Source organism: Chrysemys picta, chromosome 6 (genome assembly GCF_011386835.1).
Source record: "Chrysemys picta bellii isolate R12L10 chromosome 6, ASM1138683v2, whole genome shotgun sequence".
NCBI classification, from domain to species: domain Eukaryota; kingdom Metazoa; phylum Chordata; order Testudines; family Emydidae; genus Chrysemys; species Chrysemys picta.
In genome coordinates this window covers 55277524-55291675 of record NC_088796.1, presented here as the reverse complement: position 1 = coordinate 55291675, position 14152 = coordinate 55277524, and the positions used below count along the sequence as shown (strand labels likewise).

The following is a 14152-nucleotide window of genomic DNA, read 5'->3' as shown; positions in this document are numbered from 1 at the left end:
TTAAAACTGCATGGACTTCTTGACCATTATTTGTAAATGAGGCATGGATTTTCTTCTAGTATTAATAAAAGAATAGAGCAACACCAGACCATCATGAAGGATATGTCTTACACTGTCTTACCAGATCTACTGTAGTGAAATTAGGGAGTCGACATCAAGCATGTTGCAATTTTATATTTAGAAAGTTATTTAGAAAGAATTTTCTATTTCTAATATGTCTAGGGTACTGCTGCTATATTTATAGACTTGACCGAAGTAAAAGGAGTTGGAATCTAGTTGCTTCATTTATCATCTTATTTTTAACAGGTAATTATTCCTGGGGCATCTATCCAGAATCTAGCTCTGACTTTCCAATGGAGAATAGTCCACTTCCCAATTCAGTTTATTCTGAGTCTCCACCTGCTGATGGAAAGATGAAGGTAACTGTAGTACAAATAACAATGGCATTGGGCAGCCTAAAGAACATTTTCACTCCTCTCCTGTTCCGAGGACTCCTGTCTTTTCTCACCTGGTGGATTGCTGCTTGCCTCTTCTTCACAAGCCTTTTTGGGCTTTTCTATCACCAGTATCTGACTGTGGCATGAATAATCAGCTCACAAAGGAAATATCTGAAGTTAACTTCTCGATTCAAACCCATGTACCCCCAGAGGGGCTGAAGAAAAAAATGGAAGAATGCATACGTGAAGAAAAAACACATATCAGATTTTATTCTTAAATGCTTCCTCTGTATTCTCAGGGTGAATATTGTTGTTTAAAATCACAAGTGGGTTTAACTTTTGTTACCGAATGGTAGGTAACTAACTGCTGAATTATGGTATTGGAACTGTGACTAACCTTTCTATGTGGCTGATATTGGAGGGCTAGTTAAAAGGGTAGTGCCTGTGAGTACCTGGCTTTCCATTAACACTAAGCTGCCCTCAAAACTTTTGTATATTACTTCAGTCGTTGACTGATGACTCTTAGTGATATTGAGGTACAGGTAACACTAATGGTGGCTGCCTAGTTAAACAATCTTGAAACTGAGCCATACAATGGGAAGAGAAAATAATTTCTGTTGGAACGATATTGATCACTTTTCTGTGTGAAAAGCAAAAAAATCCAACAGGGCAGAAGAAATACTGTATATTACAGTAAAGAAGGCTATGTAATATTTGAGTTTAGGGTAGGAACAAATGCATGGACTCCGCAAGTATTGCTGCCTAAGTAGTGCAGGAATGCTCATGCTGTAAGAAGAATATTCTAAAAATATATATTGTCTCAATCCCTGCAGTCATTTTAAAGTAATGAATGGCCATACAAACCCTCGCAAGTACAGTATTGGTGCTACTATTGATCCACAAATTCCATTTGGGTCTTTTAAATTTTCATTTTTCCAGGTAATGGACAAATTCCATTCAATTCACAAAATAATTGGAATAGATTATCAACACTGATCAAAGTGTTTAAAAAGAGTAACTATAATCCTGCTGAGTATGTATGTATCTGTAAGTATATATATGTATATAAATATATATTATATATTAAATATATAATATATATGGAGTCTATAAAAATAAATATTGAATCTTTAAGTTGCTGAATGTATGTTACAGGGCAGTGGGACAGCGACATATATGTACCTAATAAGTTCAAGATCTCTTTTTGAATGAAAATTAAATTTTTTTGAAAGTTCAGCTGAAAGGGCTATTCATTTTTGGTGCCTCTACAAAGGTACTTAACTTTAATAAAGAACCTTTGCAATTTTGTTGAAAGAGATTCACCCAGAAGTTGTTACTCTTATCTTTCCTGCTCTCTGTGATCATCGTTTGTTAGTCTAATGTGAGATTATCCTGTTGATGTTGAAATATTGAACATCTTTTAGTCTCAGAAATGTATTTTCTGTACATTAATTTTAAAATGTATAGTAAAGAGGAGTAAAGTATTAATTTGACAAGTTTTGTTTAGTTTGAATAACAGATCCTAAGTTGAGTACTTTGAGAACAAATTAGAATGACAATTTTTTTTTTCATTTGCTTTGTGTATACTGTAATCAGAAATGTGGGATTGGGAATTAATTTTTAATCTTAATTTTACTTTTAAAAAAAAAGTGCACTGCAGAAAGATATCTGTGTTTAGTATGACAAAGTAATATTAGCCATACATAGAAAATATGGGTAACGCTTTTGGGTTTCTTTGAATTATTTGTGTAAAGCTTGGAATATAGTAAACAGAAATGGAAAGACTGTTAGAAAATGTTTTATTTAAATGTTGTAAATCTGTAATATGGGAAAACAAAGCATCAAAGAATACTGAAAATTAAGGATCTGAGAGAGTTATCAATTCCTCTCTCTCCATCAAATGGCTTTGAAAGTATTCAAAAATATTTTAGCTCATTTGCTGTTACCTTAATAAGGTTTATATACCGCCACCTCTCACCTGCATCCCCCGCTGCGCGCACACGCCCTCTTAAATATCCCGAAAAACCTCTTAAGATCCTGCCAGTTACAGTAGGAGTAGAGTACTTTATAGTTAACAGTGCTGTAAACTTCACTTGTACCCTAATTTTTAATAAGTGACAATGGCATCCACTATCTGAATGGCCTAAAGAATATTTGACTTCATAAATTCAAAACTTGAAACATTCCTATGAGAGAGGCCCTTTCAGATGATTGATAGATAAGGCCAGCAATACTGGACAGTCCCATTTTCTGGGTGTGTTTTGTATATGATTAGCAATGGAAAGAATAAGGTAGCCTTTAAGTGCTTACAATTAGATTTCCAAGATTAATGCTTAGGGCCCTACCAAATTCAGGGTCCATTTTGGTCAATTTCAGGGTCATAGGATTTTAAAAATTGAAAATTTCATGATTTTAGTTATTTAAATCTGAAATGTCATGATATTGTAATTGTAGGGGTCCTGACTCATGAAGGAGTTGTGTGGGGGTTTCAAGGTTATTGTAGGGGGGTTGCAGTACTGCTACCCTTCTGCGCTGCTGCTGGCAGTGGCACTGCCTTCAGAGCTGGGCAGCTGGAGACTGGTGGCTGCTGGCCAGGAGCCTAGCGCTGAAGGCAGAGCTGCTGACAGCAGTAGAGCAAAAGTAGGGATGGCATGGTATGGTATTCCCACCCTTACTTCTGTGCTGCTGCTGCTGGCAGTGCACTGCCTTCAGAGTTGGGTGTCTGGCTAACAGATGCTGCCCAGATCTGAAGGCAGCGCAGAAGTAAAGGTGGCAATACCACAACCCCCCTAAAATAACCTTGTGCCGCCCCGCAACTCCCTTTTGGGTCCAGACCCCCAATTTGAGAAATGCTGGTCTCCCCTGTGAAATATGTATAGTATAGGGTATAAGCACACAAAAGACCAGATTTCATGATCTGTGATGCATTTTTCATGGCCGTGAATTTGGTAGGGCCCTATTAATGCTCCATTTAGGGGGGGGGGAAATCTCTTAGTAGTGTTGTTTCATTCTGACTGCAAACTCAGCTTGCGAAGTTGTATCAATCTATTTAAGAAGCTTGTCATTGCAACCTGAAGAGTAGCAATGAAATTTAGATTCTGAAGGATACTTAATCCATGAGAAGACCTGCATTTCTATTCATGAATAGAATTTCCATCCCCATAGATTTGTTGTCACTGCTCCTAACTGAAAAGTAAGTGATTATATAAGACTTTTTTATATAAAAGACGTGTGTGTCTTATATAAGACAATTATTAATATGGTTGGGCTTTATAGAGCTAACAACAAGTGTCAGATGTCTTGCTCTTCAGAAATAACACTGATCAAACTGATACACCTGGAGAACTGACATTGATACATCAAGAAACAGCTTGATTATCTTTCTATCTTTGTTCTGATTACCATTTCTAGCCATTGCCTCTTGAATGTTGCATCCAACTCTGTGGTTCTGCAGGTTTCGGGTTTGCTATGGGTGGAAGATATTCTCCCTTCAGTGACTTTCGTTGACTTAGATCCTGCGTAATCCAAAGGACTTCTTGTACAAAACCTATGTAGGTCAGAAAATCTTTCTGACATGGGGGAAGTGGACAAAGAAGAAGGGGAAAAAAAGGACATTACTATAGTGATGAGTATGGTATAAAACACATCTGTTGACCTTTCGCTGAATGGTACCTTCATGAGCAAATGAATAACCTGTCTTGTGCTTCATCTTAAGTCATTTGTAGTTATCTTTTACCCTCGTGTACCTGTCTGCCATTCTCAGTAGTAACCTGCAAAGAAAAAGTAGGTTTGTGCTCTTTTTTTTTTAGTTGTTGCATCTTTATTATGTAAACACAAGGCTTATTGGGTATGTACTTTGGCAGGAGTTCTCCTTTCTTACATTACAAAAATAAAGTTTTCTTAGTTTCTTTTGGAGGATTATATGGACAGCTGCAGAAAACCAATAGGTTTCAGAAATATAAAGCAAGTGAAACCTGACTGAGGGAAAGCAGTTTTTAGTTTAAGCAGGCTGCTTAAAATGTTGTGTGGCCTTCTTCATGAATTATCTCTTTCTGAGAAAAAGAACTGGGAGATAGATGTCTTTGACAGGACTGTTGAATCTTTACCATTCAGTTAAGAAGATGTGGCTTGTGATCCTGAGGACTTGACTAAAGAGTGTGATTTTTAAACCCACTAGTTTACCTAAATTGAAGCTTGTGTGTTAACTGAATTTGAGTGGCTTATTTCAGTTTAACTTGATCTGTTTATTTTTAACAAGATTAAACTAAACTGAAATAAGAATAGCAAACCATGAACTTGCATCAGTTTAACTAAATTGGTTTAAAATAACATCTTTTTAGTTAAATCGGTAGAAATCTGTGTCTAAATCAGGCTTGAGACCTCTGAGTTCTCATCAAAAAGTAGGGAAGACCAGCCATGACGTTCCTAATAGGAACTCTTTTTAAGCTTACAAATGTTTTTTATACATCATAGGAAAGGAGAAAAGGTCATAAACCAGTATTTTTCACTTTGCAGGGCACCTTGGAATGCCTTTTGGGCTGTACTATCATCATGTAGATATTTTAGTAATTGTAGAGGTCTTCAGGATTTCCCAGCTGCCTAAAAGTTTGCAGTTGTTTGCAACCACAAATTCTGGATCCTTTTTTTTTTTTTTTTTTTTTTTTTTTAAACCTCTTTCTTACATAAGAATCAACCGGTACAACAAAGGAAAAGGGCATGTGGTATCCGTGAGAGAGAACAACCAGCATTATATGGAAGAAGAGCTGCCTTAGACGATTCATTGCTCAAACCCAGTGTTACATAACATCTATTCTTTATTCAAAGGAGACGGCAAACTTGTGAACAGGGAGCCACTTATGCCCTAATTGTAAAGTCAAACTTACCTAGAAGCAAGCATTTTGCCATGAGGAAACATGTTAGCTGTCTAACCCACAATGCTCAAATTCTGAGTATATAGTATGGTTATTGTATACAGAAAATCCCAGCTAATCTCATCCAAACAGCTATCTCTCTTTGTCAGCCACCTATGGGTGCAGAATTCACCATTGCTAATTGATGTCTTAGGTTTAATATTTTTAAAAGTAAACTTATGACTATGAAAATTTTGTCCTCATAGATACGATATTGTGAAATTAGTGATGCTGTAAAATGGAAGCCCTTATACTTTTTTTATTCTCAAAGACCTTAGTGTTACACTTTTTTCCTTTTTAAGTATTAGCTCACTTTCCATAGAGGAACTTTTTGTTATGTCAGCCAAATAGCCCCCAAATTTAGTACTGCACATAGTCTATTGCCGTTGTTCCCCTCCCCCCCCACCCCCACCCCCCCCCCACACACACACAAAGCTACTAAACATTTTACTCAAGATTGAAGAACAATGTCCACAGTAAAAACAGAAATCATGAATGAAAATACTCAGGCAAAAGAAGCTGAAGTGTTTTATCATAAGGAAATGTTCCTAGGTCAGAGTGGGATCTTAATAAAAGAAAGACAGCAGATTACTAGTGTTCTAAATTTTAAGATGAACATTTACTGTAAAATAACAAATAGGTAAAACTGTTATTTTAATCTACAGCTTAAATCCCCCAAAGAAGTATTAAGGGCAAAATCTTGGCCTCTCTGATAAAGACTTACTCTGGAGAGTACAAGTGTTACAGAAATATTGGATACACTGTCTTGTTGTTGGGCAAGATGGTTCAGGGCAGCCAGTCATGCTGTACAGTGACATGCATGTTGCTTCTCCTTTGAAAAGCATCAGCGTGCTCGCCAGTAGTGGCAACATTGTGGTGTGGTACCTAGTCGTCATTCCCAGCATGAGGTTGGAATGCCCTGCTGCTGTGGGGAGGGGTGGATGGGAAAAGCCTCCCTAAGTGGTTCTTACTCACTAGCATACCCACATTGCACCAATCAGGATTTTGCTCTAAGGCTTCCTTACTGCAGTCTGCTTAACTTTTTTTACAAGGAAGTTTAAATTTCACTTTTCCACGAAGTGTGTAACTTTTCAGGCTATTTGCTGAAGCCCAGAGAAAAGTAAACCACAACCCAAGTCCTTTTTGAAATCTCCCATTATGGGTTGTCAGGAGAATAACGATGTACTTACTGGTCATTGTTTTGAGAGCCAGTATATATGTATTTTTATACCTTTGTTGTAACAGTGTTCTTAATGCAAATTAAATTTATTTGTAATGCTGATGCCATGGAACATGTCCTCATGTTTATTCATGTCAGTGCCTCCAATTAGATCAAATGTTTCTACAGGTTGATTCTTTTTTAAACTTGAAGCCCAGATTGATGATTTTGTAACAAGTATAAGCATAATAAGTATATACTTAATAAGTATAATTTATAACAAGTACAAGCTTGGTATCAGCCTGTAAATACCAAACAGTTCCTTAGGTTCAGATTCCCATTATTCAAAATCAGGGAAGGGAAGAAGTTGAAATCTGCAATATCTCTTAACACAGTATGTTCATGACTTTGGTAGTACATTCCTGGGTGAATTCTGCACTAAAAAATTAAAAATTCTGTGCAGAATATTTTAAAATTCCTCGTATATTGTAAAAATAACGCCATATAACCATGCCAGTTTCACTTACTTTGGTAATTTATTTAAACTACAATACAATGCATGGAGCATGGGAGTAGGGAGTTTTGGAGGAAAACTCCAAATTCCCTTTGTCTAATTGTAATGTAGCTAGGTTTGACCCTTTATTTCTAGTTATTAGTCAACAAATATATGCATCCATATGCTCAGTATTACATCATAGGCAACTGAAGAGCAAGTAAAGGCTGGGGAGTCAAACTCACAATTTATGTTAGCTACTGACTATTTCCAGAAAGGCCAACGGTAAACAGTTCTTGGAGCACATTTTGATAGGAAAATTTTTCGGTCCAAAAATTTAGACCAGTTCTAATCACTGAAACACTATAAGCATTGATAAGGTTACTGTCATTTACAATAAGGCTCCTTTGCACCATTCTGGCAATGTAAAGGAGCCTTAAAACTTTTATGCCTGTTTTATGCTCCCAGGGGGAATTCACTAAGAATGGGAACAGTTCACTAACAACAATGGGAACAACTTAGCCGGCAGGCTGCTACATTCTGCTCTGCCTGAAGGGATAGACTCTACCTCACACATACCTCCAGACACCCAGAAGCCCTAATCCTCCACATGGGATTCACCACAATAGGGAGTGAGAGGGACAGAGTCTCTTTTGCTTGCATGTCTGCACACCCAGCCCCGCCCCCCGCCGTGATTTACATCTCCACTGGCTGCTCCAGGCACCCAAGCCAACATGACCAGGCCGCCTGAGAGGGGCGTGTGACTGCTCTTGCGGCTTCCCTTTGTTTCCCTTTCAAAAGTCATTTTTCTGCAGGAAAGCAAAACATTTTCGCAGGGGATATGAATTGTACACATGCTCAGTGGGGCAGAATTCCCCCAGGAGCACAAGTAGTAAACCTCTGTAGCATTTAAAGAAGCAACTTTTTGAATAGTCTTACTGGTTGGCCATTTTCAATTACTTCGATAGTTTTGCTGTATTTTTGAAACCTGATTTATGATCTTTTATGCTTATAAAATCAGGCTTTGTCCTAATTTTCAGTATTCTTTGTAACTTTGTTTACCTTTTATGTACTATTGTCTTATGTATTTCAAAAGCAGATGGGTATTCACAATGTTTTTCATAAAAGGTAAAACAAAGAAATTCCATTTTGTAAATCTGATTCTTACATGTGTAAACATGGTGTGCCAACAAAAACTTTATTTTTCCTGTTTCTGGTTTTCCTATCTTAAATCATGCCCATATTCCACTTTAGTTATCTTGCATAATTTGAGTAGATAAACATTTTCAAGAACAAAAGTGGGAAAACATTTATCTCTGGCAGAAATAGCGGGGGAGAGGGGGAACCCGCTTTTATCCTCGTGTCTCATTCCCTTTTAAGTATAAGCAAATATTTGTACTTAAAAATACTATTAAATTGTTTAGGCCCAGAATTTCACTCAAGTTAAAATTCTTGTAAACTGTAAATTATTGCGAACTGTACATGTCTCCAGACTGTAAATATTTTTTTAAATCTATTGTTACTGGGAACTTTAAAATTATGTATAACCTCACAATTGTTGCTCTGTTGCTACTGAGATAGCTTTTGTTAGCAAAGGGTACATGGATCAACACACCCTGTTCCTAGAACTATGCTGGCATTGACAACATTGATGCTTACAAAGCAAATTACCTGTAACAGACTGTGAACAAGAGATGAAAAAATCTGTATTTGCCAATGGAAAAGGTCAAAGCTTACGGGAAACTTCCAAGCCCCTTTTTCTAGATTAGGGTAGGTTTTCAAAAATTTCCCACTTGCCAATATGGTGGAACTCAGTGTAAGATTGAGCACCTTCATTTGATTGTCTACCAGTTATCACTGTTTTAAAACACCATATTGATTAGACCTGCTCTGAGCAAAGTTACATGACATGGTGCTTTAAAATCAGGCACACCTTCTATGCTGTACTGCAGAGGTCTTCCAAAAGTTGCTAACATAGTGGAACCCAACTGCTATTGGCAAAGTTGCATCATTTTTTAAAAAATAAAACAGGATGAGGGTACAATATTACCATCAACATCTACACAAAGAACAAACTTCATCTTCTGTGCACACGAGGTGTTACTAAAGTGCCTGGACCTGCACATTGTAGAGCAGATACTAGGAAACAGGGCCGGCTCCAGGCACCAGCTTGGCGCGGCCACTCCGGACAGGGGCGGCAAGTCCAGCTATTCGGCGGACGGTCCCTCACTCCCGCTGGGAGCGAAGGACCTTCCGCCGAATTGCCGCCGCAGATCCCGATCGCGGCTTTTTTTTTTTTTTTTTTTTTTGTGGCTGCTTGGGGCGGCCAAAACCCTGGAGCCGGCCCTGCTAGGAAAAGACATTTTCAAACAGACATTTTCTAAAGTTGTGCACATACCTTTGTGCTTCTCTTGGTAGGTATGCATACCTAGAAGAGAGCCTGCATTTTCTTAAAAGGAGTCAGCTAGTCCTTAAAAACTTGCCATGGGATTTTAATTTTAACTCATTTATATGTGTGTATGTATGTATGTGTATAGATGTTTAATGTGGAAAAATAAATTCTCATGGCTAGTATTTTAACCGTATATATATATATATATATATAATTTTAATTTCCAATCAGTTGATTTTGCTTTTATCACATAAATATTCCAAGAATTCTGCCTTCCCTTTACAGTATTTGTAAGAACACCTCAGTTCCTCCTACGCTTTCACACTTTTTTCATATTTGAGATTAAAGAAATTACAATTCTATAATGTTGGTGCTGTCTGCAATGGAATGGTTGACTTTGAAAGAAGTTTGTAACAACTGCTTTGCTCCAAGTTTGTAGTTTAAGCTCCAGTCCTGCAAAGACTTGTATATTTAACTTGATCTCAATGGGACTATTCATGGGTTTAAAGTTTGTGTGGAAGTTTCTGCAGGACTTGAGCATTAATGAGATCAAATCTAGGATACAAAAGAGCAGGAATTACATGGATGTATGGGGCTGAACATAATGGATCCAAAACAGGAGACCAGTGTTAACTGTTGTACAGTTTTTTAAATTTTGTATTTTTAAATAGCAACCTTATGTACTGTTGCATGCTTTTGTTAGGACAGTGGGCTGCCAGCTTGACTTTTAACTATATTTTATAAGAACTTGCACGCTTTAAATTTTAAGATTAAAAAAAATCCATCAAACATGATTGGTCTGATTCAAAAGGAAAAAAAAGTGATGAAATAAACATTATTAGATGCCTAGTCTGGAGGTAATTATTTTGCATGTTACATGTAAAGTTCTTGTAAATTGAACTGTTTGCATTGAATTAAGTCTGTACCAAAGGAAACACTTCTTAAAGGAAGCCTTATAGAGTGTTGAGCTTTTAGCTCTAAAAAATGGCTTTAGCAATTAGTATATTTAATGTATATAGCACCCGGTTTGGGGAAAACTTTTTCCTGTAAGGTACTATACATTAGTTTTTTACACTGTGTGTAAGAAATTATGTTGCTTAGTGCTGCTAATGGTTTATCTGGAGAATTAAAGAAGAATTTTCTGTTTTGCTTGAAAAGTGTTGGCATGTGTCAGGCAGCATTTTCCTAATGTTGATGAACATAGTAATAAAGCTCACTGTAAGTTTTGATGTTAATTTAATAAAAGTCTGTGAAATACAAAGATTATGCTTTTTGAGCTCCCCAGTCATTGTTCGCTGAAAAATTTATAATTTGTGGTTGATTATACATAATTGAAATAAAATTATGTACTAAAAGAGAATGTATACTGGTTAAAATACTAGTGAGGTTACCACAGTGACTGCAGGGAAAGCTGTTGATAAACTGCTGTATGTGGACTCACTTCAATCAAGCTTGTTTGGATCGTCATTGCCAGGGGTATTGTGAAGGCCAAAAGTGTAAGTGGGTTTGAAAAAAAATTGGTTAAGTTCATAGAGGATAGGTCTATCAATGGCTGATAGCCAAGATGGTCAGGGACACAACCCCATGCTCTGGTGTGTGACTGCCAGAAACTGGGACAGGATGTCAGGGGGGTGGATCATGCAATAAATTACCCTGTTATGTTCATTCCCTGTGAAGCATCTGGCACTGGCCACTGTTAGAAGACAGGATCATGAGCTAGATGGACCCATTAGTCTGACCCACTGTGGTCATTCTTATGTTCTTAATCTGCTTGCCTATTTAAAGCTTTAATTCAAATGAGGGATATAATGTTTGAGGCAATGCTGGTGTTTTAGAATTTGCTTAGTGTAATAGAAGTGTTCTAATCTTTAGTTGGCATATGTCTTGCTTTTATGCAGTGTAACCTGACCTTTTAAACTTTTTGTTTTATACGACATATATTGGGCTGCAGTATAATTTCCATTATTTTATACAGTGCTGCCCAAATCCGAAATAAGGCAAATGAACTCAGTTGCTTCCTAGTTCATTTTAGACCATAAAAATTAGTGTTGCCAACTCCCATGGTCTTGTGAAGTTTGAGGTTCTTAAGACCCCACCTACTGCAGTTGTCCAGTGATTACGTTAAGAAAATAGGTTCCTAGCCCTTATGGTTGTGGAGAAGAGCTTGAAAACATATCCAAAGTGTAACCTAAAGAAAAATAAAACAAACCCACTGGTGGTTTTTGTTTTGTTTTATAAATTAAAACTCGTAATTTTTCTGAGGCTTGGCCCATGATTTTGGAGTAGTGGGGAATTAGCTGTAGTTGTATTGGCATGTTCGTATCCAGCCCACAAGTCAGAGGAGAAACTTCAGCATACTAATATTTTAGCTTTTCTGTGTCCCTAGACTTTTTGTAAATAAATTCATTTTGTGTGTGTGTGCCTTTGAAGACTTATAAAAGGGGCCAAGGCTCCAGAACAACTTTAGCCATACAGCTGGCATTAGGGAAGCATGTATTATCAAAGGGTTGTTCCCTCTTATAATAAGACGTCATAAACAATGGCACAGTGACACTTTAGAAGAAAATCTACACTAGCCATGCTTGCCTTTGTAGCTCTGTTGTGAGGTTTTGAACAATATTGGTAACAAGTTCTCAGTTTGTTAAACGTTGGAGTTTCCTCTTATTTTTAAAGATTACCGCTACTTTGTATCATTGTATGTGGAATTTAAGACATTTCCAGTCCAACAAGAGATTTTTACCTGGTAGTTTGCAGCCATTTGTCCCGAGCCCATCTTAGATTCTCTTGTATAGGGTTAAAATATAAGAAATTATACCAACAAAGGCCCTTATCCTGCAGGGATAACAATGTGGACAAGACCCTGTACCTGTCCTTCGATGCCTTCAGTGGGTGACTGCCAGTATCTATTCACTAGTTTCTTTTTACAGGCTTGGGGGCCTAAGCATGGTTTGATCTTTTTTTTTCTATGTAGTGTTAAAATCATGATTTTTGTAATTCTTTATGGTTAACAAATAAAAATAAATAAATAACCAATGCCCTATCCTGGGCCAATGGTAGGAATTGAACTCTGTTCCTACTAAGCTTGAACTAATTTAGAAACAATAGCAGACTCAAACTTCGTAGCTCACTAGCCACTAGAGAAGGGGGACTATCACAGTTCACACAACTGCACCTGTCTTCATCCTCCGTGGTTCAAGCAAAGGCACCCACTCTCAGGCTTCCAGCTCCTCTGGTCTTCACCTCCCGTAGGTGGAGACATGCATCTCTTCCTTTCCTTCCTTCACTGTGTTAGCCCTAGCAATAGGCAGTCTGCCTGACCAGGACTGCTTTCTTTCTTTTCTGAATCAGTTAACAGCATGATTGCACACACTTATAAATTACTACACAGTTAAAGTAAAAAATGTTAGAGCATAAAAACAATAAGAGCCTACATGCATGCTAATAAACTTACCAGAGATCACCTCAACTGTAGCGTGGGCTGTGGCTGGTGCAGTCCTTCCAAGACCCATGCAAGGGGTTTCCTTGTGGTTTCAAGTTCATCACAGATTCAGATCAGAACAAGCACCCAGACTTTGAGTACACCCTAGATGCTCTCCTGCCTAGAGTAGCCAGGAGTCAGTGGATCTCCTGGGCCTGTGGGGAGAAGAGGCTGTGCACCCACAGCTACGGAGCAGCTGTGGAAACATGGACATCTATGAAAAAATTGCATGGTGAATGGAAGTAAAGGGGTACCACAGGGGTCAGCAGCCGTGCTGCATGAAAGCAAAGGAACTTCAGACAGATTTAAAGAACAAAGGTTGGTTTAAAGATCATAAAATACATATAGTACATAATCAGCAATAACTTAATTTAGGTGAATAAATTTACTGATACAGTTCAGATATTAGCATCCAAGTATTCAGGTATATGACTCATGAAACCTATCAATTTAACCTATCCTTTAAATCAGCTTTTGTACCAAGTGACTGAAGGATAGCTAATGTGGTGCCAATTTTTAAAAAGGGGCTCCAAAGGTGATCCTGGCAATTACAGGCTGTTAAGCCTGACTTCAGTACTGGGCAAACGGGTTGAAGCTATAGTAAAGAACAAAATTGTCTGACACATAGATTAACATAATTTGTTGGGGAAAAGTCCACATGCTTTTTGGAAAGGGAAATCATACCTTACCAATCTACTAGAATTGTTTGAGGGGTCAACAAGCATGTGGACAAGGGGGATCTAGTAGATATAGTGTACTTAAATTTTCATAAAACCCTTTGGAAAAGGCCCTCACCAAAGGCTTTTAAGAAAAGTAAGCTGTCAGGGATAAGCGGGAAGGTCCTCTGATGGATTGATAACTGGTTAAAAGATAGGAAACAAAGGGTAGGAATAAATTATCAGTTTTCAAAATGGAGAGGGGTAAGTAGTGGTGTCCCCCAGGGGACTGTACTGGACCAGTCCTATTCAACATATACATAAATTATCTGGAAAAAAGAATAAACAGTGAGGTGGTAAAATTTGCATTTGATACAAAATTACTCAAGATAGGTAAGTCCAAGGCAGATTGTGTAGAGCTAGAAAAGGATCTCTCAAAACTGGGTGACTGGGCAACAAAATGGCAGTTGAAATTCAGTGTTGATAAATGCAAAGTAATGCACATTGGAAAACATAATCCCAACTATAGATGTAAAATGATGAGTGGTAATAGCTAATTTAGACCCCAAGAAAGAGATCTTGGAGTCATTGTGAATAGTTCTCTGAAAACATCCACTCAATGTGCAG

At 37.6% G+C, this 14152-nt stretch overlaps 1 protein-coding gene across 7 annotated transcripts in view; it reads left to right on the top strand.

Moving 5' to 3' along the window:
* TMEM161B (transmembrane protein 161B) overlaps positions 1-10652 on the top strand; it is an 89195-nt gene extending 78543 nt beyond the window's left edge. For all 7 annotated transcript variants that reach the window (XM_065599149.1, XM_005288147.5, XM_065599148.1 and 4 more), the window contains one exon: positions 307-10652. In XM_065599149.1, the coding sequence (XP_065455221.1) occupies positions 307-417 (111 nt within the window). In that variant the 3' untranslated portion in view covers positions 418-10652. The remainder of the gene's footprint in view (positions 1-306) is intronic.
* Positions 10653-14152: the final 3500 nt, after the last annotated feature.